General features: G+C 42.0%; 3 protein-coding genes across 6 annotated transcripts in view; 1 reads left to right on the top strand and 2 right to left on the bottom strand.

Annotated features, from left to right (window-relative positions):
- Positions 1–26,653, bottom strand: part of ORC1 (origin recognition complex subunit 1) — a 75,290-nt gene that overhangs the window by 41,773 nt on the left and 6,864 nt on the right. Inside the window, exon 1 of one of the 4 annotated variants that reach the window (XM_070078508.1) lies at positions 7,490–7,683. The exons of 2 other annotated variants lie outside the window; for them this stretch is intronic. The gene's annotated coding sequence lies outside the window, so the exon portion shown is untranslated. Of the gene's footprint in view, positions 1–7,489; positions 7,684–26,653 lie in introns of those variants that run through there. One more of the 4 variants, XM_070078509.1, reaches the window with a different exon arrangement.
- PRPF38A (pre-mRNA processing factor 38A) lies at positions 7,760–25,522 on the top strand. The gene is made up of 10 exons (XM_002715093.5): positions 7,760–8,120; positions 8,814–8,973; positions 10,361–10,482; positions 13,064–13,149; positions 16,301–16,411; positions 22,287–22,399; positions 22,968–22,994; positions 23,103–23,200; positions 23,713–23,761; positions 24,287–25,522. The coding sequence occupies exons 1-10, from the start codon at positions 7,991–7,993 to the stop codon at positions 24,327–24,329; spliced, it is 939 nt and encodes a 312-aa protein (XP_002715139.1). The 5' UTR covers positions 7,760–7,990; the 3' UTR covers positions 24,330–25,522.
- Positions 10,945–26,653, bottom strand: part of TUT4 (terminal uridylyl transferase 4) — a 234,434-nt gene continuing 218,725 nt past the window's right edge. The window contains exon 32 of the transcript XR_011390703.1: positions 10,945–11,158. The gene's annotated coding sequence lies outside the window, so the exon portion shown is untranslated. The remainder of the gene's footprint in view (positions 11,159–26,653) is intronic.

The raw sequence follows: 26,653 nt of genomic DNA, 5'->3' as shown, positions 1-26,653 counted from the left end.
AGGGGGTTAAGCCACTGGCTGCAAAGCCAGCATCCCATATTGGAGCATGGGTTTGAGCCCTGGCAAGTCCTGGCTGCTCAATTTCTTTCTTTTTTTTTTTTTTTAATTTATTTATTTGAAAGTCAGAGTTACACAGAGAGAGAAGGAGAGGCAGAGAAAGAGAGAGGTCTTCCACCTGCTGGTTCACTCCTCAATTGCCCACAATCGCCAAAGCTAGGTCGATCTGAAGCCAGGAGCCAGAGCTTCCTCTGGGTCTCCCATACGGGTGCAGGGGCCCAAGGACTTGGGCCATCCTCCACTGCTTTCCCAGGCCATAGCAGAGAGCTGGATTGGAAGTGGAGCAGCCAGGACTCAAACCGGCACCCATATGGGATGCCAGCACTGCAGGCAGAGGCTTTACCCACTATGCCACAGTGCTGGCCCCTGCTCAACTTCTGATACAGCTCCCTGTAATGCACGTGGGAAACCAGCAGAAGGTGGCCCAAATGCCTGGACCCCTAACACCCATGTGGGAGACTCAGATGGAATTCCAGGCTTCTGGCTTCAGCCTGGCCAAGTCCCAGCTACTGTGGCCACTTGACGAGTGAAACAGCGATAAAGATTTCTTTCTCTCTCTGTTTCTCCCTATATTGCAAATAAGTAATAAATCTTGAAAGCAAGCAAGCCAGCCTTTCTTCCCCTTGAAAACACACACACACATACACACCCACCCACCCACTTACCCCTAACAGTGGGCATACCCTAATGGTCCCTATTCCCAGGCTGGAGCCTCTAGACCTGAACCATTGACAGCTCAGCCCTGTGGCTTCAGTCAATTGAATTTATATCCCAGCCAGCATCACCTGTGGCTGTTTGCAGTGGCTTGAGGCCACAAGTCCAACTAAGCACCTGACAGCCCAAAGTCATGTGGGCCATTTCATTGCTGGGTTTAGTGGGTTGTGGGCTCCGAGTAGATTTAGAATTGTGGCATTGGTTGCCACAAGATTGCTTCCCCATTCTTCCTCGAATCCCAGGCAGCACAGGACAGAAAGAATTGCCTGCTCAGAGGAAGAGAAGATAGGAGAGTGCCAAGACACAACATAGAAACCTGGAGCTAATACTATAGGGACCCACACGCCCAAGCCAGAGTCCAGGCTGGAACTATTGCAATCCTGGAGCTAGTATTACCACATGGATCTGAACAACCCCCGCTGGGACCCCGGGCTGGTGCTCCCACAACTCCAATCACCCATACTGAGTGAGGACTGGCAACCCTGAAACTCAGGCTGTGTCCTGCAGGTCACCCTTAAGATCAGCCACTCCGGGGCCTGCACTGTGGTGTAGTAGGCTGCAGGTATCACAGCTATCTCATTTCAAGAGATACTACAGAAGTGAATCCATACATCTACAGCCAACTGATTCTAAGTAAAGGAGCCAAAAATATACACTAGATAAAGAGCAATCTCTTAAAAATGGTGCTGGGAAAACTGGCTATCAATATAAAGAAAATTGAAACTTCATCCCTTCTCACATTATTCAAAAATCAACTCAAAATGGACCAAAGTCCTAAAAATAAGACCTGAAACTATGAAATTACCAGATAAAAGCATATGGAAACACTTCAAGGCATAGGTAATTACTTTTTTGTCTAATACCCCAAAAACACGGGTAACAAAAGCAAAACCAGGGGCCAACACTGTGGCTCACTTGGTTAATCCTCCGCCTCTGGCGCCGGCATCCCATATGGGCGCCAGGTTCTAGTCCCGGTTGCTCCTCTTCCAGTCCAGCTCTCTGCTGTGGCCCCAGAGTGCAGTGGAGGATGGCCCAAGTCCTTGGGCCCTGCACCCGCATGGGAGACCAGGAGGAAGTACCTGGCTCCTGGCTTCGGATTGGTGCAGTGCCGGCCGTGGCGGCCATTTGGGGAGTGAACCAACGGAAGGAAGACCTTTCTGTCTCTCTCTCTCTCACTGTCTATAACTCTACCTGACAAATAAAAAAATAAAAAATAAAAAAAAAAAGCAAAACCAGACACATGGGGTTGTAACAAACTAAGAAGCTTGCACAGCAAAGAAAACATCAACTGAGCGAAGACAAGTGACAGATCAGGGAAAATATTTGCAAACCATCTCATGAAAGATTAATATCTACAATATTTAAGGAATTAAAAAAATCAACAATAAAGAACCAATCCAGTCAAAAGAAATACAAATGTCCAACAAACACACACACACAAATGCTCAGTAATCACTAGCCATCAGGGAAATGTGGATCAAAACCACAATGAGGGGCCAGCGCCGTGGCTCACTTGGTTAATCCTCTGCCTGCGGTGCCAGCATCCCATATGGGTGCTGGGTTCTAGTCCCGGTTGCCCCTCTTCCAGTCCAACTCTCTGCTGTGGCCTAGGAAGGCAGTGGAGGATGGCCCAAGTGCTTGGGCCCCTGCACCGCATGGGAGACCAGGAGAAGCTCCTGGCTCCTGGCTTCGGCCGTGGCGGCCATTTGGGGGGTGAACCATCGGATGGAAGACCCCTTTTTCTCTGTCTCTCTCTCTCTCTCACTAACTCTATCTGACAAATTAAAAAAAAAAAAACATAATGAGACATCATCTAATGCCACTTAGAATGGCTATTATCAAAGACAAAAATAAATACTTGCACGGCCAGTGTTGTGCTGCAGTGGGTTAAGCCACCACCTGCAACACCAGCATCACTTCTGACCCAGCTCCCTGCTAAGGTGCCTGGGAAGGGCCCCTGCCACTACATGGGAGACCCAGATGAAATTCCTGGATCTTGGCTTCAGCCTGACCCAGCCCTGACTGCTGTGGTCAAGATCTCTTTCTCCATCTCTCCCTCTCTGTAACTCTGCCTTTCAAATATAAAACTCTTCAAAATAAATACTTGCAAGAATGTGGAGAAAAAGAAATCCTTATATATACAGCCATTATGAACAGCAGTATGAAGGTTCCTCAAAAAACTAAAAATAGGGCAGTCATTGTGGCACAGATGGTTAAGTTACTGCTTAAGATGCCTGCATCCCATCTTGGACTGCCTGGGATCAAATCCTGCCCCCACTTCCAAACCACTTTCCTGCTAATGTGCCTGGGAGGCAGCAGATGAGAGCCCACGTGCTTGGGTTCCCATCCCCCAGCTGGAAGGTCTGGATGGAGTTCCTGGCTCCTGGTTTCCACCTGGCCCAGTCATAGCTGTCACAGGCATTTGGGAAGTGAACCAAGGGAGAGATGATAGCTCTCTTCTATGTTACTCTGCCTTTCAAATAAATCTTTAAAAAAAAAAAAAAAAAAGTAAAGAAATGAAACAAAACTACAAATAGCTCCCCTTTTTGACCCAGCTATCCCACTTCTGGATATACACTCAAAAGAAATGAAGTTAGCCAATCAAAGATGTATCTGCACTCTCATGTTCATTGCAACACTATTCACAATAGCCAAGATATGGAATCAACCAAGATGTCCATCACTAGAGGAATGAGTAAAGAAAATGTTTCATATATATCACACATACCACACACACACACACCCCGGAATATTTGGGCATTACAAAAGAATATATTCCAGCATTTGAAGCACAATGGACAGAACTGGAAGTCCTTTGGTTAAATGCAATAAGCCACACACAAAAAGACAAGCATTGCACTTCCTATGTGGAATTTTTTAAAAAGTTGATCTGAACCTGGAATAGTGATTCCTAGGCAGTGTGAAGGGTGAGAGTGGAGGAACAGAGGCAGGTTGGATAGTGACAATTACATTCACAATAATGTAGTATACACTTTACTATGAACTACATGGGAAGACCGTGTAGGCTCCAAACATAAAGATAAGGAAATGGAAATAGCTGCCAGACTTGATCAGCATACCTTGCATGCATGTGTTACAATACTGCACTGAACCCATTTTAAAAAACCCACAGAACTTTCATGTACCCTCCAGGCTGACCACACTCCTGGAACATCCATATATTCAGCCATCCAGAAACTCTTCCAACACTGTCCTTTTGGGGTATTTACAGAGGCTTCATTACACAAGTACAACTGATAAAAACCACTGACTCCTTTCCAAAACTCTTTAGAGGTTGGGACTGAAAGTCCCAACTCCCAAATCGTATCTCCCCACTGCTTTCTGGTGATCAGTCCTCATTCTGAAGTTACCTAGTGGTTACCTGTCAGCAACCAACACTTTAGCATACAAAAAGGCACATCACTGAAAATTGCAGGGATTTTTAAGAATTGTATGTCAGGAAGCAGAAATGAAGACCTAGCTTTATTTTATAATATCACAAATACATACTACATCAATTTCATTTATATAAGCTTCAAAATAGGTTACAGAAGCCAGAAGGGAACGTGACAGGTGGAGGGCTGTGGTGTGGACAGCACTTCTGGGATGCTGGGTCATATTTCTTGATCTGGGTGCTGGTTACATGAGGACCTATTTCTTAAGAAAAGTCACTGAGTTGAAGACTTGTCACTTGTGCACTTTGCTTTATGTGTGGTATTTTTCAATGAAAAGCCAATGAATCAGGGGTCCTTCTGACGAGGCAATATGAGGAAATCATAGATAGCAGACCTCTGTACTACTACCAAATTATCTTAGGCTCCATTCAGCATTTCATCTCACCCAACATCTGCACCGAGATTCCCCAAGAGTGTGAATGAACTGGAAGTGCAAGTCTGTCTTGTCCCAGAGAGGCCTTAAGCTTCTAGAAGATAGATACTACGGGGTCTTGATGTCACAGATATTGGCAATCAGGGATATGCACACCAACGTGTCTAAGAGCCACGAGAAAAACAGTTAAGGGAGCTGCAGTAAAAGTAACAAATATTGGAGCCAGTATGACAGAATGTGGCGCTAACTCTTCATAGATTTATCTCATTCAATTTTTACAACAGGGCCAGCATTGTGGGGCAGAAGGTGAAGTGAAGCCGCCACCTGAGAAGCTGGCATCCCATATGGACGCCAGTTCCAGTCCCAGCTGTTCCAATTCCAATCTGCTCCCTGCTAGTGTGCCTGGGAGAGCAGCGGATGATGGCCCAATTGCTTGGCCCCTGCCACCAACATGGAAGATCTGGATAGAGTTCCAGGTTCCTGGCTTCAGCCTATGCCCAGCCCAGGACATTGTGGCCATTTAGGGAGTGAATCAGCAGATGGAAGATCTCTTTTTCTCTGTCTCTCCCTCTCTCTCTAACTCTGCCTTTCAAACAAATAAATAAATCTTAAAAACAATAGGTCCTCAATAAGAAGTATTTACTAGTTGAAACAGAGATGTTATTATCAATTAAAGGTGCTAACCTTTCCAGTGTTAAACAGAATTGCACAGCCTTGACTCTAAGCCTGAAGAGTCAGACCCCAAAGACTGCTCTGAACTACTTCATCTTACAACCCTTCATTTCCTTACCCATAAAAGGAAGATAAAAGAATTCTCCTTTTGGGGCTGGCACCATGGCGCAGGTTAATTCTCTGCCTGCAGAGCCGGCTTCTCATATGGGCGCCGGATTCTGTCCCGGTTGCTTCTCTTCCAGGCCAGCTCTCTGCTGTGGCCCGGGAGTGCAGTGGAGGATGGCCCAAGCCCTTGGGCCCCTGTACCCACATGGGAGACCAGGAAGAAGCACCTGGCTCCTGGCTTCAGATTGGTGCAGCTCCGGCCGTTGCGGCCATTTGGGGAGTGAACCAATGGAAGAAAGACCTTTCTCTCGTCTCTCCCTCTCACTGTCTGTAACTCTACCTTTTAAATAAATAAATAAAATCTTAAAAAAAAAAAAAGAATTCTCCTTTTATTGCACCAGTATTAACTAAGCACCTGTTGTGTGCCAGGCACTGTTCTAAGATGATAAGAGGTTGAGAAAACACAAAATGGTAAATCCACACTTACCACTCCCTTACATTTCTTTGTAAGAGGCATTGGTTTTACTGATTTTTAAAATTTAACTTGATGTTATGGAATCACAGACAACTCATGCAAAATTCTGCATACTACTTTAGGGTATTCAAAATCCTTCTAACGTTCACATATTAGACTTCACAATTAAAAACTGTTGAGGGGCTGGTATTGTGGCACAGCAGGTAAAGCCACTACCTGCAGATGCCTGAATCCCATATGGGCACTGGTATGGCTGGTTCACATACCAGCTGCTCCTGTTCCAATCCAGCTCCCTGCTAATGACCTGGGAAAAGCAGGGGAAGATGACCCCAATTCTTTGGCCCCCGCCATCCAAGTGGGAGTCCAGCAAGAAGCTCCTGGCCTCGGCCAGGCCCAGCCCTGGCTGTTACCACCATCTGGTGAACAAGCAGATGGAAGTCTCTGTCTCTTCCCCTCTCTGTAACTCTGACTCTATAAATAAATACATAAGTAAATCTTTAAAAAAAAAGATTAATATTTTATTTATTTGGAAGGGAGAGTTACAGAGAGAGAAGAGACAGAGCACGAGAGAGATCTTCCATCTGCTGGTTCATTTTCCAAATGGCTGCAACAGTGGGGCTGGGCCAGGCAAAAGCCGGGAGCCCAGAGCTTCTTCCTGATTTCTTACAGGAGTGTAGGGCCCAAGAACTTGGGCTATCCTCCACTGCTTTCTTTCCCAGGCGCATTAGCAGAAAGCTGGATGGGAAGTGGAGCGCAACTGAGTCTCCAACTGGCGGACCCATGTGGGATGTCTGCATCACAGATGGAGGCTTAACCTCTACACCCCAAAGTCGGCCCCAGAAATAAACCTTAAAAAAAACAAAAAACCAATGAGACACGGTAACTTATTATCTCACACCGGAAACCGTTGACATTCACAACCCATCTAATATGCCAGGGAAGGGGATATCGTTAATCATATTGATTGACAGCTCAAAGCAGACCTAATCATCGTAGTTTCACAAACAACACACAGGATAAGAATCTCGCCATCTTTTCCCACTCAGTCCAGTGCTTTTTCCAGCTGTCACGACAGAAGGTCCCCCTACTGCGGGTTGGACTGGAAGTATCACTGAGTTTCCCTCCTGGAAAGAAGATGCGGGGGAACCCGGCAGTTCAGAGCAGCTCATCTTCAAGAAGACGACCTGGATAATGAGCCCTGGCCGCTAGGTCACAAACGACCCCGAGCTCCCTCTCTGGCCCCAACTACTCTATCCGTAAAATGGAGCGATAGCATCCGCTCCGCCGCTCTGCAGTGTTTCGCACACTACAGCTCAAAGACGGAAACAACGTGAGTCCTGGACAAAGGCAACGCAAATGGAAGGAAAGACTAAAATCCTCAGTGAAGAGATTAAGGGCGCTGAAGGCAGGCACGCACGCGCCTCTCTACTGTTGGCTTCTGGTTCCCCAGGGCGAACTGTGCGTCCTTAGCGGAGCAGGAAGCCTTCTAGGAATCCGACGTGAAAGAGGAACTCTCCTAGCGGGAGTGCGAACAGTGGCTGTCTGCTGCCGGGTGAATTAAGGATAAATGAGTCTACAGAGGAAAACGGCGGTTTTAGGGGCTCAGGTCGCCTTCCAGTCCGCGCGATGCACACTCACCGGGCGCCAACACTTCTCGCTCGAACCGCAAGCCGTTCGCTTCCCTCCGCTCCTGCTTCGGGAGCTCCGGGGGCTGCAGCAACTCTCCACAGCAACTTTCCACAGCTGCGATCCTCCTTTCACAGCCACCGGTCGCACGCGAGAGCCAAAGCTACCGCTCGGGTAGGAATAGAAGGAATGTGGAGAAAAAAAAATTCCCGCCAAACGGCGTAGCCCCGCCCCCAGACCGCCCTCGCGTTACGCCACTGGCCCGGTCGCCCCGCCCACCCCGGGGGACGCACGGCGTACTGCCGCCTACGTGCGGCGGCCATGGTGGATCCGCGGCGCAACGCGCCTCGCGGGCGTTCTCCGGGCTGTGGTGTTTCCGCTTTCAAGATGGTCGTCTAAGCAACCGAAGAGGCTTCCTCCTCCTCCTCCCCCTCTGAGACTCGGCGGTTTTTTTTAACTCTGGATGTGACGCATTAAAGAACACGACGGAAGTGGGGCTGAAGGCGTTCTAAAATGGCGAACCGTACTGTGAAGGATGCGCATAGCATCCACGGCACCAACCCTCAGTACCTGGTGGAGAAGATCATTCGGACGCGAATCTATGAGTCCAAGTACTGGAAAGAGGAGTGCTTTGGGCTTACGGGTGAGCGGGATCGCGCGAGGCGTGGCTCCTTAGTCCCGACTGGGCGCCGGGGGGCTGGGGGAGAGCGTGTCAGTCGTTCAGACAGGAGCGCCAGCTGTTTCCTCGTCTTTTGTGGATCGTGGGGGGCACAGATGAATCTGATAGGGCCTCGCCGTATTCTGAAGGGTTTCTCGAGTTCTTGGAGTCATTCCCCGCTTAACGGTGGCGTGCAGGGTTCTGAGCAATCTTCGGCTCAGGAACCTACTGTAGCTCCTTGACGTATCCTCTTGAGCTATCAAAGGGCCGCAAGTGTCCGACACAGTATTCTTCATCTCAGTGCCCTTAACTGCGGGCCAGCTCACTATTTCCGGGTGCGAGTCCTAATTTGAATTGCAGTACTGAGGACTTTGAAGCTAGTCTTTTAATCTTCTTTACCCCCCATTTTCCTCAAGTGGAAATGGGGACAGTGCCAGATACTTCCTCACGACATGAGAAGATTGAGATAATGTGAAATGCTTAGATATCCGGGCATATAGTGATATTTCAGTGTGTATGGATTACTGTCATCATTAGTATTACCATTAAAACACACTTGTTCTATTACACTACTGGTGACTTCTGAGGAGCGCTGAACCTTGAACCAATGCCACTTCCAACCAGGAAAATCTTACCCCTAATATGATTGAGGTGTTGCTATTTGTTTTTGTTTTTTAGCTGAACTGGTGGTCGATAAAGCCATGGAGTTAAGGTTTGTGGGTGGTGTCTATGGTGGCAACATAAAACCGACTCCTTTTCTGTGTTTAACCTTGAAGATGCTTCAAATTCAACCTGAGAAGGATATCATTGTAGAGTTTATCAAAAATGAAGATTTCAAGTGAGTGCAATATTGACTAATACAAAAAGTTCAGTGGTTCAAAATTGGGATTTTGTTAAGAGTTCTTTACACAACATTTTAACATTTCTCATTTCCACAAAGAGTTCCACTCTAGGTTTTTTTTCTTAAGTTTGTGTTTTCTCTGTTCTGATTGTGATAATCTGCTTTACTTTCTTAGTCATGATCATTTTCCCCCTTTAATAGAATTTCCCATTCCCTGAACATATATTATGTAGAAGTGAGGGCCTAACAGGATAAGCACTGGACACTCACAAGTGGAGAAAACAACAGAGGGTAGTAATTATGAGATGTTAGATCTAGGTTCATGTCCAGACTCTTAATAATTGTAACCTTGGAAAAGTTACTTAATTTTCAAATCTTTGCTTTCTTTTTCTGTAAAAAGGAGACAAATACCTACACAGAGGATTTATGTGAGAGTTGAAGGTGGTGCTTGCAAATTTGTCAGCACAGTGCCTGTTGCATGGAAAACAACTGGAAAGTATCAGCTGCTCTTAACTATTTTATCCCATTCTCAAGAAGCTCACAGAGCAGTATAGAGACAGACATGATAATGGAATATTGTGTATTATATCCTAAGGGCTTTACATATAATTATTCATTTGTCTTCCTAGCAACACTGTAAAAGTATTATCCCTTTATTACAAAGTAGGAAACTGAGGCAGAGATTAAATAATTTGTCTATGGTCAACAGCTAGTAAATGGCAAAACTGACTCCAGAACTCATATTTACTAGTCTCCTTCTCATATAAAGAAGCTGTTGGGTTTCAAAAGCCTGGTAGTTATCTATGTGGAGAGCTGAGTAAGTAGTTGGATATAGGAGGAAGGGAAAAGGAAGGAATCTTTCAAAACATTGGCAGCTACAAAATAGCTGATTTTTGTTAGGCACTTATAATATGCTTTAGCACTTTGACCATTTCTTATTTCATACATTGGGCTAAAGACTTAGTTATATAATATCCATTTTACAAGAACTGGGGAAGACAAGTAACGTGTTCAGTGTCACAGAGTTAGCAAATAATGGAATCAGAATTTTAACCCAGATGGATGACCTTTTTCCAGAACCCACATTCTTATCTATTGTGCTACTGTTGTTAATTAATGCATCTATGCCTTCTGTTAAATTTAGTATCTCATTTGATTCTTAGATTAATCCTGTGAGGTAAATAGGTTTTATCCACATTTTACAGATAATATAATTGAAAATTGAATATGTCCAAGGTCCCAAAGCTAGTACAAAATACAACTTGAGCTCTCTTGACTGTCAAAGTGAAAAAAACATGTTTGTCTATTGTTGTCTTAAGAAAAGCAATCGTAAAACTAAAAAACGTCTTGGGATGGCCTGTTATTTCACTGTCATCTCTGTTAGGTATGTTCGTATGTTGGGGGCACTTTACATGAGGCTGACAGGCACTGCGATTGATTGCTACAAGTACTTGGAGCCTTTGTATAATGACTATCGAAAAATCAAGAGCCAGAACCGAAATGGGGGTGAGTATGGTACCAAGGCTCTGGACTGTCATTCCTAAGCCAGTTTTTATTTCACCAATATCTCTACCTTTGCATTGTCTTGTATACCGTGAGGCCTCCTCTTCATCTCATTGTGCCTTAATTCATGTACTTCATCTCCCTCATGGGGAGTATGCAGTCTGACACAGCTTCCTGTTGCACTCATACGGTCTCTCTCTGTATGCTTCCCTTTCCCAGCTTCACGTTAATCCCTGCCTTGTATCACGTGCTTGCTCCACATGTGTTCCATCCCTCAAGATCTAGCTTTAAAAAAAAAAAGAGGCAAGGCTTCTCCACATAAAATATTCCTCAATCCTCCCGAAGTCAGTTTTCCATATATTATATCTTCATAGTTGTTTCTAGTAGCCTCTTCTCCAGAACTGTACCCCATACTGCCATATATAGACTATATGTAGCACTGGAAAATATATCTTTACAGAGAAACACTTTTAAAAAAGTTTATTTGTTTTAAAGGCAGAGTTATAAGAAGGTGGAGAGAGAGAGAGAGAGAGCAGGCGCTCTTCCACTCACTGCTGCGACTGAGACTGGGCCAGGGCAAAGCCAGGAACCCACTACTCCATCCAAGTATCACACATAGGTGCCAGGTGCAAGCACTTGGACCATCTTCTGCTGCTTTCCCAGGCACATTGGCAGGAATCTGGATCAGAAATGGAGCAAGTGAGACTTGAATTGGTGCCCATAAGGGATGCTGGTGTCACAGGTAGTGGCTTAACCTGTTGTGCCACAATGCCAGCCCCACAAAGAGAGACTTTCTGTATGAAAGAAGGATTCAAAATAATGTGATTAAATGTTTTTCTCACTATGTCATAGCAAAAGATAGTAACATTTGCCTTTGCCTTTTATTTATATGTATCTTTAAATAATAGAAAGTTAAGTATTTTGGTACAGGTTGAGTAACCCTTATCCAAAATGCTTGAAACCAAAAGTGTTCCCAATTTCAGTAGTTTTTTGGATGGTAGAATATTTCCATAGACTTTACATATTGAGCATCCCTAAATGGAAAATCCAAAATGCTCCAGGATCTGAAACCTTTACAGGGCCAAAATGAGACTCAAAAAGCTCAAGATTTTAGAGGATTTTGAATTTCAGATTTTCTCATTAGGGATGTTCAGCTTACGTTATACTTTAAACTTTTATTAACTTATTAATTCATGCATTGAATAAATGCAAATTAAATGCCAATGACAGGCCGGCACCGCAGCTCATTTGGCTAATCCTCCGCCTGTGGCGCCGGCACCCCAGGTTCTGGGTTGGTTTGGGGCACCGGATTCTGTCCCGGTTGCTCCTTTTCCAGTCTAGCTCTCTGCTGTGACTGTGGCCCGGGAGAGCAGTGGAGGATGGCCCAAGTGCTTGGGCCCTGCACCTGCAAGAGAGACCAGGAGGAGGCACCTGGCTCCTGGCTTCAGATCGGCACAGCACGCCGGCAGTAGCAGCCATTGGGGGGGGTGAACCAACGGAAGGAAGATGTTTCTCTCTGTCTCTTTCTCTCTCTAATTCTGCCCGTCAAAAAATAAATAAATAAATAAATAAATAAATAATGCCAGTAACAGGTACTGTGCTTTCTACTGGAAATTTCATGATAAACAAAGATGGGCATGGTCACAGCCACTATGGAATGCCTTGTTTATTATATTATATTATATTATATTATATTATATTAGACTAAGACAAGATTTCTCAGCAGGTTGACATATTGTGTCAGATAATTCTTTGTATTTATTGGGGGTTGTTCTGTGCTTTGTAGTGTATTTTGCAACATTCCTAACCTTTTCCTAGTAGATGGAAGTGTAGCATTCTAAGTAGGGTGAAGGAAGTGCACAAAATAATCTATGGTTGTAAACTGCTGAACTAAGGTAATGTTTACAGTGGAAGTTCTAAAAAACTGTTACTACATGTGTCATAGAACATACATGCTCTGTATTCAGAAACATTGTGGGTTTATATGAAAAATACATGATGTGGCCGGTGCCGCAGCTCACTAGGCTAATCCTCTGCCTGCGGCACTGGGGCACCCTGAGTTCTAGTCCCAGTCAGGGCGCTGGATTCTGTTCCGGTTGCTTCTCTTCCAGTCCAGCTCTCTGCTGTGCCCCGGGAAGGCAGTGGAGGATGGCCCAAGTGCTTGGGCCCTGCACCCGCATGGGAGACCAGGAGGAGGCACCTGGCTCCTGGCTTCGGATCGGCGCAGCGTGCCAGTCATAATGGCCATTTGGGGGGTGAACCAACGGAAGGAAGACCTTTCTCTCTGTCTGTCTCTCTCACTGTCTAACTCTGCCTGTCAGAAAAAAAAAAAAAAAGAAGAAGAAGAAGAAGAAAAATACATGATCTATGCAAGAATACTCCTACATATAATTCAGGACTGTTTGTGCTTGCGTTTGTGATTTTCTCTCCTGCTAATTGAGACAACTTCATTTATCCCTTAGTCCCTTGCTTCTAAACAGGCTTGGCACATAAATTATCTCATAAAATGTCTTAACATTTCTTTCACTTTTATTGCAATCTAAATCCTTCTAGGTTGCTTAAGGTAATAACTTTCTTCTTTCAGAGTTTGAACTAATGCATGTAGACGAGTTTATTGATGAACTGCTGCACAGTGAGAGAGTCTGTGATATCATACTTCCTCGGCTTCAGGTAAGAGATGAAACTTTTATCACACCCTTTAAGATGTCATATCAAGGATTTTGTGGTTAGAGTAGTCAGTTTTTATTTCAAAGGTAGAGTTACACAGATGGAGAGAGAGATTTTCCATCTGCTGGTTCATTCCCCAAATGGCTGTAACAGCCAGGGCTGGGCCAGGGCTAAGCCAGGAGCTTCATCCAGGTCTCCTATGTGGATGGAGGGACTCAGGCCATTTTCTGCTGCTTTCTCCCAAGTCAACAGCAATGAGCTGGATCAGCAATGGAGTAGCCAGGACTTGAACTGGCGCCCATATGGCATGCCAGAGTTGCAGGCAGTGGCTTAAAACCCATTGTGCCACATTCCCAGCCCAGAATTCTTGATGTGTAAGATTATCAACCTATCAAATTCTTTTCAAATTTATTTTATTTATTTGAAAGGCAGAGTTACAGAGAGAGAAGGAGAGATAGAAAAATCTTCTACCTGCTGGTTCATTCCCCAAATGACTGCATCAGCCAGGACTGGGCCAGGCAGAAGCCAGGAGCTTCATTTGAGTCTTCCACATGGTTGCAGGTACCCAAGTACTTGGGCCATCTTCTGCTGCCTTCCCAGGTACATTAGCAAGGAACTGGATCAGAAGTGGAGCAGCCAGAAACGAACAAGCACCCATTGTATGAAATAAGAAATGCTCATAAAGTGCTAAAGTACATTGTAAGTGCCTAATAAAATTTAGCTCTTTTGTAGCTGCCAACGTTTTGAAAGATTCCTTCCTTTTCCCTTTCTCCTATATCCAACTACTTTGTCAACTCTCCACATAGATAACTACCAGGCTTTTGAAACCCAACAGCTTCTTTATATGAGAAGCAGACTAGTAACTGTGGGTTCTGAAGTCAATTTTGCTATTTATTAGCTATTTGACCTTTCATTACCTTTGCAGGTATTTGGGGAGTGAACCAGAGGATGGAAGATACCTCTTCTTTCTCTCTCTTTATCCTTACTGCCCCTCTTCTTCACCCTACCTCTGTCCCTCTGTCTCTCTCGCTCTGCCTTTCAAATAAATAAAAATTAAAAAATTTAAACTTGCAAAAGACTGTTAGAAAACAAAATAAAAAAGCAAGCCATAGAGTAGCAGAATATGTTTACATAACATAAATGAGAGCTCTTCAGAAAGTGGGTGGTAAAAACTATTAATTTCAAAATTTATCATTTTTGTAAAAAAGATTTTTTATTTATCTGAATGATAGAGTTTACAGAGCAAGAGGGAGAGGCAGAGAGATCGTCCATTTGCTGGTCCACTCCTCAAGTGGCCGCAACAGCTGGAGGTGGGCCGATCTGGAGCTGGGAGCCTGGAGTTTCCTCTGGGTTTCCCACTTAGGTGCAGGGGCCCAAGGATTTGGGCCATCTTCCATTGCTTTCCCAGGTACATTAGCAGGGAGCTGGATTGGAAGTGGAGCAGCTGGGACTCAAATTGGCGCCCATATGAGATGCAGGCACTGCAGGCAATGTTTTTACCTGCTACTCCAGAGCACCAGCCCCCCCCCCTTAATCTTTTTTTAAAAACTGAGGTGAAATTCACAGAATTAGCCATTTTAAAGTGTTGCTTTTATTATCACAATATCATACAACAGCTACCATCTTGCTAATTTCAAAACTTTATCGCCCCCAGAACAATGGCCATTGTATATTAGCTACTACAGAGTATGAGTGATGAGAATGAGATTTAAAATCTCAAGAAATTTCAAGGCTCGGTTCTCTAACACTGTGGTTCACATTAGCTATTATTATCTTCAGAGATACTGTAAGAAATAAGGAAATGTTTATATATGTAGTTGGGGGTTCCAAATCCCCATCAGTCTAGAAGGAAAAACCACATCACAAGAATTTGTGTGTTTATCAAGCACCCCTGATGAGGAGAATATTGAAATCTTACTGTTGGATGCTATATTGGCAAGAGGTGTGCTCTGGCATGGGCTTCTATATCTCCTGTCTGAAGTGACTGAAGACTACCTTTAGCCCTGGTTCTATTCTTATTATGTAACCTACAGCTCATTAATTTAGCTTCTAATGTGCCATGACATCTATAAGAAGTTGCTCTGGGATATATTCTGAACATAAATATACAAAGCAGTTGTATGTTGGTTTCACTCATGTAAACATGAAATACTGTAAATGCCCTGATACAGTCCCAGATCTTAAATGGTAGTTAGCCCGTAACTCTTTTGTTTCTCCCACCCATCATGGAATTCTGATGAAGGGTGAATGTCAGCTAAGTACTATCCAAATACTACATTATTCTAGGGCTATTCATCTGGGTCATTCAGCATTTTTTATGTCCTTACACAAGAAAATGGTATGACCCAGTCTATTTGGCAGTTTTGAACTCATATTTGCTTGTTGGGTACTTAGTAACTTATACGCACTACATAGCTACATCCCAGAAGAAAATGGAACCAGGGAATGGATTGTTATATCCCTATTCCTGGTTCAAAGTGCATTGATTCTCAACAGCTTCCTGGAACCTGGGTCTAATGGAGATTTGGTGTTACTTTGAGGCTGGACCTCTTGTTTTGAAACTGCTAGCCAAGAGTCTTAGCCATGAATTTAATGGCCCTTAGATTTTCTGTTGTATGAAGACCACAGTTTTAGTACTTGCTCTACATATACTGATTGATCATCCAATGACCTTAGAATGTAAGATCAATTTAAGGGAATAGTAGCAATATAGAATGAAGATTTATGTTTGAAGGGGAATGTAAAAGAGTAAGTAGATTGCAGATATATTAAACTGCTTAAGAAAATTTTGAATTGTCTATGATGTGAAATTGCCTTAGCTGTTCCATGGCTTCTCTATTGTATTTATTTATTTTAATATTTTATTTATTTGAGAGGCAGAGTTATAGGGAGAAAGGTCTTCCTTCCGCTGGTCCACTCCCTAAATGGCCGCAGCAGCTGGAGCTGGGCTGATCCAGAGCCAGGAGCTTCCTCTGGGCCTCCTATGTGTTTGCAGAGGCCCAAGCACCAGGACCATCCTCTACTGCTTTCCCAGGCTGCACACAGAGAGCTAGTTCAGAAGAGGAGCAGCCGGGACATGAAACACTGCCCATACTGGGGCTTCAGGACACAGAGGAGATGATAGTGACACCCTAACTCATTATATTCTCTGTAGAAACGCTATGTACTAGAGGAAGCTGAGCAACTGGAGCCTCGAGTTAGTGCTCTAGAAGAGGACATGGATGACGTGGAGTCCAGTGAAGAAGAGGAAGAGGAAGATGAGAAGGTGAGGCACCTGAGAGTTTAAGGGCTGGGGGAGGAATAATTATGAGGTTAAGAATGGTCCTTGTTTTTTATTCAGATTTCAGTAACCAAAACCACAATATTATTAAAAGTATGACTTTAAATCAATTAGACCTGGATTCATAGCTTTGCCAATTAGTAGCAATGTAATCATATGCAAATTATTTCATCCTCTGCAACATAATGATAATTTTTTCTCAAGACTGTTGAGTATTAGCATGGCATTGGCACATTATACTTATCTAATGAATGATACCTACTAAAATAAAGAGATGGACAAACTCTGTAATTGAACTTATCCTACAGGATAAGCCTAGTTTAAGGGAAAAAGTACTTACTGTGGAATCATGTTCTTTCAATACTAATTGTAATGCCAAAAAATTGAAAAGCAGCAGCTGCCCATCTGTAAGAAGCACTGAGAGTAACTATTTTATCAACCCAACTAATGTTGGGCAGCCATTAAAACCACTGTAAAAAGTATATAAAAATATGGAAAGTAGCATATATAAAATAGGAAAATCTAAAATACTTGTGCTCAAAATTAAAGTAACAATATATGCTTAAAAGATATCTACAAGCAAATGTGAAAGAAGTGTTAACCTGGGATTTATTTTTGTATCTGAGTTGAGTTTAGGATCTAATTCTTCTTCAGTAAAGATACCAGTGTTCTCACTATTTTTAAAATTCCATTCTTTCCCCACAGATCTGCATTACCATATTTGCCACAATTTGAAGTAGCATGTATATGTAGGTCTCTCTTTATTTTCTGCTAGTTATTTTGTCTGTCTATGTGCAAGCACCACACAATGTCAATAGTAAATTTAGTAAAGTAAGTGCCTCTTCACTTTGTTCTTCAGAATCTTGGACCAGTGTTTGTTTATATAGATGATAGGATCTATTTGTCATTCAAAACAAAAACATGGTAGAATTCTGATACTATATTTGAAACTTAATTTGGGAAAAGAGTGACATCTTACAAGTGATGCATCTATTTATTTGTAAGTAAATTGAATCAACTTTGCTGAGTTATAGTTTTTTAGGGATATATTCATTTTTATATTCCTCTTCATCCATTCTAGCAAACCTTATCCTGCTTCTATGGTTCTACATTGTTTTCATTTTTTTTCTTGCTGCTTTTGACTCTCAAATTGACAGTTCTATGGACTGTGTCTATACGTGTTTATTGTTGCATCCTTCTTTGCATCTCTGACCTTCTGTTACCTTCCTTTTGCTGAAAATACATACTTTAGCATTTCCATCTGTGTTCGTGAATAATTGACTTTATGTCCCTCTCATTCTTAAAATGACTTTTTGAGCACTCAATTCTAGATTAGCAGTTATTGTCCCATAGTACATTAAAAATACTATTCATTAAAATATTTTTCTTACTGGGATAAATTTGTTTTCATTCTAATTCTTCAATAATGATCTCTAGTGTTTCTCACCCTCACCGGATATAAAAATTTACCTATTTTGTAACTTTATTATGTCTCAAGGCTTCTGTTTCCTTTTACCTACCTTTGTGATCTGTTTGCTTCTCAGATGTTTTCCATCAGCTCCAGGAAGTTAAGAGCCCTTTGCTTTGTCTATGATCTCTAAGAAGGCCATTTACATGTGTGTAAGCTCTTACTCCATCCATAACCTTATCTCTGTATTTTCTGTCTTATCTCTTCTGTCATGTATTTTATGTATTTTGCTTTAAAGATTTATTTATTTGAAAGGCAGAGTTAGAGAAAGAGAAAGGTCTTCTGTTCACGCCATAGCAGAGAGCTGGATCGGTAACGGAGCAGCCGGGATTCAAACCGGTGCCCATATGGGATGCTGGCACTTCAGGCATCGGCTTTACTAGACATACCTTCCAGTTCACTTGCTTTTTTTCACTCTCTTGTATGATCAGCTCTTTCATCTGTAATTACATTTTCTAGGAGTTGTTTTTTTTTTCAATCCATCAGTTCTTCCCTAAACACCTCTTGTGGGTTATTCACCTCTATGATTGTGCTCTTTATTTCTTTAAACCACAGCTCGGTATTTTCTGTTCGACAATTAAGCATCATTCTTGAAGGTGTTTACTTCTGTGTATAGCTATTGCTGACTCTCAGTGGTGATACCTTCCCTTCTTGTGATTGGTGACATTTATTGCTTGACCATGCCTGGTGAAGTTCCGTTGTGAGTAAACTGAAGATTGGGAAGTTTTATTCCAAAAACTATTTAGTCATACATGTCTTAACAATGGCAGTATGTTTTGAGAAGTACATCCTTGGGCAATTTTATCACTGTGAACATCATTTAAGTGTGCTTAAATAAATTTGGGTGGTGTTGTCAATTAGTGTGGCCTCAAGAGATTCCATGAACGGATTTATGAGGCCACTGCTGGGATAGCATAGCTTACTCTTTTAAATTTTTACACTAAATTAGAAAGAATATAGTTTCTAGTGATATGCTACGCATAACCTGTGGGCTAACTTTTATACAGTGGGCAGTGCTGAGGCACTACAGCTGCAACATCCTAGGTGATAGGAAGGGACCACCATCATTATATGTGGTCAGTCATTAACTGAAACATCGTTATGTGCTGTATGACTACAAGTAGAATACAAATACTGACTGACAGGTTTTCAGCTGTCTGAGAATTGTTGTCCAGCATGTATCCTAGCCTCTTCTACCAAAGCACTGCAGCTGTTGGCATTTGTATTCAGGCAGCCTAACTCTATAGGCTCCTGCTACCTTGGCTCCAGTGCCATTGGATAAACATCAACTCAAGTTTGTTTTGTTTTGCCAGTTTGTTCTTGAAGGAATACCTGGACCAGCATGGGTCCTGTCATTTGATTTATTTCTGCACTCAGGATCCCTTGTGGGATCTAGTAAGTTAAATGATAGAAAAATAAGGTCTATATTGGAATTTTTACAGTTTTCTCAAGGTTAAATATTTTTGGTTCTGCAAATGCTGAAGTTTCTTTTTAAGGTATAAAGCTTATAAAGCAGTTTAATGTTAAAATTAAGTACATGAATGCAGAGGCTTGTTTTCTAATAAGTTTAATGGTGAATCATTAACAGCATTCCAAATAAGATGAGGAAAAAACAAAGCTGTCTGCTGTCACTGATTTCATACAGCAATATTTCTGGTAATGAAAACTGATTTAATTAAATAGAATAATGAAAGTGGGTATTGGCCAGGAGGGGGCAAAATTATCAGTCAATTAAGAACCTATTGCAAGCAAGAATTCGGAAACATAGCTGAGTAAAAAAGTATAAAAGTTCATAATTTTCATTGATACACTTTAGAAAATATAAAAGATCATCACAATACCATGAGGATTTTTAAAACCAGGAATAAACTTAAGAAATAGGCAATGATCTATTAAGAACAGAATGGAAAAGTAGCCCTGTTACGTAGAAGATATTGTGAAGATACCTATTATTCTGGCCGGCGCCGCAGCTCAGTAGGCTAATCTTCTGCCTATGGCACCAGCACACTGGGTTCTAGTCCCAGTCGGGGCGCCGGATTCTGTTCCGGTCGCTCCTCTTCCTGTCCAGCTCTCTGCTGTGGCCTGGAAGTGCAGTGGAGGATGGCCCAAGTGCTTGGGCCCTGCACCCGCGTGGGAGACCAGGAGAAGCACCTGGCTCCTGGCTTCAGATCAGCGCAGTGCGCTGGCCGTAGCGTGCTCACCACAGCAGCCATTGGGGGGTTAACCAATGGAAAAGGAAGACTTTTCTGTCTCTGTCTCTCTCTCACTGTCCACTCTGCCTGTCAAAGGAAAAAAAAAAAGATACCTATTATTCTGAAATACCTAAAAATTTCATGTTTCCAATATAAATGGGTTTCTGTTTCTACTCTACTACATATTCATATTCTAAACCTTGTGAAATGTGAAATTTTTTGTGTTTTACAAAAATGCAAACTAAAGTTAATGGAGTTTATAGGGAAAAGTAGGTAGTCCACTAAAAATCTATGCAACTTTGTATCAGGACATATCAAAGAGTAATTGAGAGATGATATGGACAATTCAGACTGGCAACCTCCTGTGGCTGGAAGCTTCCTCAGGGTATAAAAAGTACACAAAAAGGGGTAGGGAAAGTAAAATTACTGACTTACAGGTACTGAAAAAGTGAAAATGGACCCTTTAAACTCTCTCAAGTGAGTACAAGAATCCACTATGAACTGAAAGTCATGCAAAGCCAGAGAAGTGAATCACAGTAGACATTGTCTAGATTTTTAAAGGAAAATTTCTATCAGATCCAAAGTGAAGAGAGCGTTTCCAGTTTCCAAAGATTATCAACTCATTGCTAATTTATTTCCGCTACATTGCTTTCCAGGTATCTAATTATTTTGAATCAGACTGCAGACATCATGTAGTTCATAATATTTCAGGAAAGACAAAGACTACCATTTTATGATTAGCCATATCATTAATCACCCTCCAAAAAATACCAAAAATAATTCCTGAATTATATTCCAGAAATAATTACTGAATATCAAATATTCAGTATACACTTTTCCATCTATAATTTTTAACTGCTTGGGTTAGTATACAAAGGTTTATGCATAATAACTGTCTTTTTGTCTATAAGTTGCTTCCATCACTTTCTCAGTTTTTTTTAATCAAACTTGGAGGGCAATTTGATTAAAGCAAGGCTGGAAGGTAAGGGTGTCTCCTTTGGAATGGAGCAAAGTCACTTCATAGGAGTGGTATATATTTCTCTTGGGATGTTCAAAGTCTGGCTTTCTCACTTTTTGTAATGTTAGGATCCAGTGATCAATATCTAAAATCCAACAGATATGATAAAATGGTGATATATTCTAATTCTTTGATTTCTTCATTTGTTACCTGGAATAATCCTATAAAGAGAAACCTCCAAGATAAATATTTTATTTTTCTTTAAGTAACAGTTTCTATAGCAAAAGCAAAATAAATTCATTTTTAGCACCTTTGAAATAGAGTTGGCCCCCAGGTGATGAATGCTTTTCTTTGGTAACATTGTAGACTTGTGGTATTAACCAAATTTGATGTTTTAACCCATTGTTATCCTTATTGATGCTCAAATTGTCCCATCTTTTGACTAATGCAGGCCTCATCAATTTAACCAGAGACTTTATGTTAGTGGGTGGTCTTTGATAGTTTCCTTGCTTTCTGCACAGTGTGCCAGTTGCATCTTAAATGCTTTTGCCCTAGATCTGGAATTAATAATTTCTCCAAGAAGTTCTTGGTTTAATAGGATATGGTATGGGAACTATGTGTGCTTACTGCTATCAGGCTGATTGGTCATTGTTGCTAGGCTTTTAGAATTGACAGAGCTAGGGAAAAATTAAGAGAGAAGGGAGAACTTAACAGAGGGGAGATCTGATTTACTCACCAAACAACTGTAACTGCCAGGGCTGGGAACTCTACCTGTGTCTCCCACATGGATGGCAGGACTCCAGGCACTTGGGCCATTATCTACTGCCTTCCCAAACACATTAGCAGGAATCTGAATTGAAAGTGGAGGAGCCATTTCCAGTTGAACAAATACTCTGATAAAGGATGCTGGTGTCACAGGTGGCAGTTTAATCTGCACCACAGTGCCAGCCCCCAAGGTCCTTTCTTTCACAATGAAAATACAACTTCATGAGAATGTAAGCATGCTTAATTCTCACTACATTCACACAATCCCAGATAATACTAACATTATTGCAAAGTTTGTGTGTAGGCAGTTGGGATTGCTTTTTCTTTTTAGTATTATCCCTCTATGTAGTGAAGTTACTGTTTTTTTAAAGTCACTGGGAGATGAATTTTGGGACAGGATGGGGAGTGTAACCATTCCTAGGTAGATAGCTTTCTCTAAGCCTGTGCCTAGCACTAACTCATACATCTCCTTTCCAGTTGGAAAGAGTGCCATCACCTGATCACCGCCGGCGAAGCTACCGAGACTTAGACAAGCCCCGTCGCTCTCCTACACTGCGCTACAGGAGGAGTAGGAGTCGGTCACCCAGAAGGTAAGACTTTGCTCAGATCTCCTGGAAGAGGCCAATGACCAATATACAGGGTTGGGATTTCAGGGAAGGAAAAAGGCCAAATTGCAGAAATGTTTAACCAGTGTAGATCTGTTACTGCCAGGTCACCACCCACCAAAATCTCACTGGCGTAGAGTACCCATTTGTTTAGTTCATAATGTGTTGTCAGTGATTTACGCTGGGCTTGAATAGGCACTTTTTGTTTTTTGAAGTATTTTGCAGTCAGCTCTCTGCTAGCTGGTATAAGTTCACCTTAACTAGTTTACTGGAGGTATTCATCTCTTCTCAGTGCCTTTTATCCTTGATGTGTTTTCATGGCAGTAGCAGAATTCAAGAGCAAACAAGCCCATTCACACAAATGTTTTCCCAGTATCTGCTTGTATCATTTGCAAATATCCTACTGGCCAAAGCAAATCACGTGGACAATCCTAGAGTTAGACAAACAGAATATAACAGATACAGAAAAAGGTAAGGAATAAGAATTGGGATCATTTTTGCTGCATCCAGGGCACTAACCTTGGATCTCCTCTTCCTCTCCTTTCTCTGATAGGCGGAGTCGATCTCCAAAACGGAGAAGGTAAGCTTTGAGTCATTTTTAATGAAGGATAGCATTTTGGGGAGTGGCTATTGGTATTGTACATGTATTGCCCAACAGCCACAGTGGTCTGATGAGTTTCTTCTATAGCCCATCCCCTCGTAGAGAAAGGCATCGTAGCAAGAGCCCCAGACGTCATCGCAGCAGGTCTAGAGATCGACGGCACAGATCCCGCTCCAAATCCCCAGGTATATCATTTGTGCCTTTTGCCATTACTTAACAACAACAAAAAATGCATATACATACAAATACATGCATACATAAATATGAGGAACATTTAGCCTACAGAAGTACAGGAGTGCCTGATCATACTGGTACCTCATGGAACAGGAAATGGATATCAAATTCAGAAATCAAGGTTTATATGTTGATTTTCACTTTCACAGGCTTTGCTGATAACGATAATAGGCTTTGTTTTTCATCTGAAATTATAAGAATAGGGGCTTATACAGTAGTGGTAAGAGCCCAGTATGACATCTGTGAAATTAGTCATAAAGCCCTGATGTATATGAGGTGGTTTTATAACTACTTTGCCTGCCACACATACACAGACAATACTTACCACCTCACAGAGATATTAACAAGAGGTATCCACAGCATAAGCCAAAAAATATATATATATAAAGTTTATGGGAGGTGAAAAATGACAGTTTCAAAATAGAGTAGAACCTCATTCATCCAACAGCATGTCCTTTTCCAGGTCATCACCGTAGTCACAGACACAGGAGCCACTCAAAGTCTCCTGAAAGGTATGGACTGAATACTGTTTTCAATTTTAGAAACTTAAATAATAAAGTCCCAATTATAACAAAGTTAATTTGAAATTTTGTTTTGATAAGGATATTTGGAATTTTCCTTCATTACAAGACAAACTTGATTTGTTTCTCTGGGTATTATTAAGATTATATTAGCATATTTGTTCTGTATTGTTTTTTTCTAACACTGCAATATTCGATAAGTGATGAATTTTGGTCTAAAGAATCCTGAGATTTAGTCCCAACTTTTTTAACAGTTGAGTGATCTTGAATGAGTGATTTTCATTACAAACCCTTTCTACCACAAACACTGTTAGGTAAACAGCTTCTTAAGTGTTTCTTCAGTGGTACATTTTGGTTAGTAATGCCTGACTCAGAGTTGTCCGCGACATAGACTACCTCCACACATATTTAATGAATATTTTTATCTCCATCTTCATCGGTGTCAGCATATTATATTGGTCTTTCTCAAATTTGCTTACTCCTTAATCTAACCATTTATGTGTAATACCATTTCAGATCTAAGAAAAGCCACAAGAAGAGCCGGAGAGGGAATGAGTAATGGATTCAATTTGGTTTTAGTCCAAATGGCCTCCTCTGTATATGAGGGCATCTGTCTACGTGGAAGGATTAAGACCTGCTCCCCCAGGCAGCTATGAGAATATTTTGGTCTTTTCTTATCAAGTTTCTCCACTCTTTTTTTTTTTTTTAATGAAAGAGGTGCTGAGTTTTGTATCTCTTTGAATCATAACTAAAATCTTTGAGGGATGATGATGTTTCTTAAGGTCAGTTTTTGACCGGGCCAACCATGACTATATTCATATTTAGAATAGGGGTTGGAGATATGAATGACAAAAAAAAAGGATATGGCCACTTGGTTGACACTATCCTTTTGTGTTACTAGGCCCCAAAATACCCATTTTTCTGTAGTTTATTTTTGATTCGCTCTGTCATTGGAGCTACATTGAGAATCCTAGAGTTGATGTTGCTACAGTTATCCAAAGATCAAATCAACACAGCAGAGCAGCTCCTTTTGTCTAGCAGCAGCAAGTAATAATGAATAAGAAAACGAGGTAGCAGTAATTTTGCAAGAATAGAATACTTTCAGACACAAAGCTGCTTCTGGATCATTTAATCTGGTGCCATTGAACAGCTTTAACAGACAGTACCCTACATACAACACATTTCATTCTTACCCACAAGCCAGGTTGAGGTGCCTCGGCCTTTATCATTCACTGAGCAGTAGGGCAACAATGTTGAAAAAGATTTGATGGAAAATATCTAGTATTATTCATGGTTGTTACCTAAATTGTAAGACACTGATGCCATTCACAAATGTAGAAAATACAAAAAGAGACAGTTTGAGGGGAATGAAATGAGGGCTCTGGTGGTAGGGAAAATGATACATTAAGTTTTATTTTGCAACAGCTGTGGGATGGGATGGCATAGGGAATGTGACTGACATCCTGCAACTGTAGTCTGCCACAGGGAGAACTGTAATCACCAGCTGCCTTACAGGAACTAGCTTCTTGGAGGCCATATTTGATTACAGGATAAACAATTTGTTGCTTACACTGAACTGAAGGACTTTTGTAGCAATATTAAAGCAGTTTTTAATCTATTCGAGCTTTCATATTCTTAATGGTTCCTCTCATGGTAATGCCTGAGCTAAACAACATTATCCCTAAAAACTGTGATGGTTTACGATATAACTATCTGTAGGACCACCATTTAATAATAAACAAAATTTTCTAATTCTGTTGTAGAGTCTTAGCAGTTACTTTGTACAAGGTGGAAAGAAATGTCTTCTGGTTAAATGGCCCAGGAAGCAACCAAGTTAACATTGGTCTATTGTTAAAAGTCAAAATTTTAAGAATAAATACACTCACCCACACATACACACACACAAAAACCAACAAATGTTTGCAACAGAAATAAATCTCCCCAAACATTAATTTTAAAGAATACTTAGACATATGTAGAGTAAAATCTGGGCCAAAATTGGGCATGAAGACCAACTTACAGCAGGAAGCATAAAGTTTCTATTATTTAATTAGAACGAAGCAATAAAAAAAAGTAGGACATGTTAAATATCTTGATCATTTTGCTACAGCAGAGATGGTACAAACTTACCGGAAGGGCGTTTTCTGTCATCTGCATTTTACACATGGGATGCGGCTTTAGGGTGCTGGCTTGCTTTAAAGTGTATTTTGATGTTTAGAAGGCAGAGACAGATATCCTATATGCTGGTCTCGCATATGTTGGTTCACTCCTATAGCTAGGGCTGGATCAGAATGAAGCAAAGAGCCCAAAACTCCATTTGGGTCTCCTGCATGAGTGGAAGGGACCCACATACATGAGCCATTATCTGGCACTTCCCAGGATACACAGCAGGAAGCTGGAATTGGAAGCAGAGTCAAGACTCGAATCAAGACACTCCAATATGGGATGCAGGCATCCCAAATGAATGCCCCAGGATGGCAGCTTTAACACATTGTGACTTCAAACTACATAAAGGGTAAATCACTATTACCTCAGCACAAATATATTCTGAAATTTCAGGAAAGGTTTTTTTTTTTTTTTTTTTTGGACAGGCAGAGTGGACAGTGAGAGAGAGAAAGGTCTTCCTTTGCCATTGGTTCACCCTCCAGTGGCCGGCGCACCTCGCTGATCAGGAGCCAGGAGCCAGGTGCTTCTCCTGGTCTCCCATGCGGTGCAGGGCCCAAGGACCTGGGCCATCCTCCACTGCATTCGTGGGCCACAGCAGAGCTGGCCTGGAAGAGGGGCAACCAGGACAGAATCCGGCGCCCTGACTGGGACTAGAACACGGTATGCCGGCGCTGCAGGTGCTGCGGAGCATTAGCCTATTGAGCCACGGCACCAGCC

This window comes from Oryctolagus cuniculus, chromosome 7 (assembly GCF_964237555.1).
Source record: "Oryctolagus cuniculus chromosome 7, mOryCun1.1, whole genome shotgun sequence".
In the NCBI taxonomy this organism is placed as follows: Eukaryota; Metazoa; Chordata; class Mammalia; order Lagomorpha; family Leporidae; genus Oryctolagus; species Oryctolagus cuniculus.
This window is presented reverse-complemented; position numbering and strand designations above follow the sequence as displayed.

What these genes read in the sequence shown, in the direction of transcription:
- PRPF38A (XM_002715093.5), top strand. Translation starts at nt 7,991, where the DNA reads ATGGCGAACCGTACTGTGAAGGATGCGCATAGCATCCACGGCACCAAC. An exon ending in ATCCCGCTCCAAATCCCCAG is followed by an intron (nt 23,201 to 23,712) that starts GTATATCATTTG and finishes GTCCTTTTCCAG; the next exon opens with GTCATCACCGTAGTCACAGA. An exon ending in CACTCAAAGTCTCCTGAAAG is followed by an intron (nt 23,762 to 24,286) that starts GTATGGACTGAA and finishes ATACCATTTCAG; the next exon opens with ATCTAAGAAAAGCCACAAGA.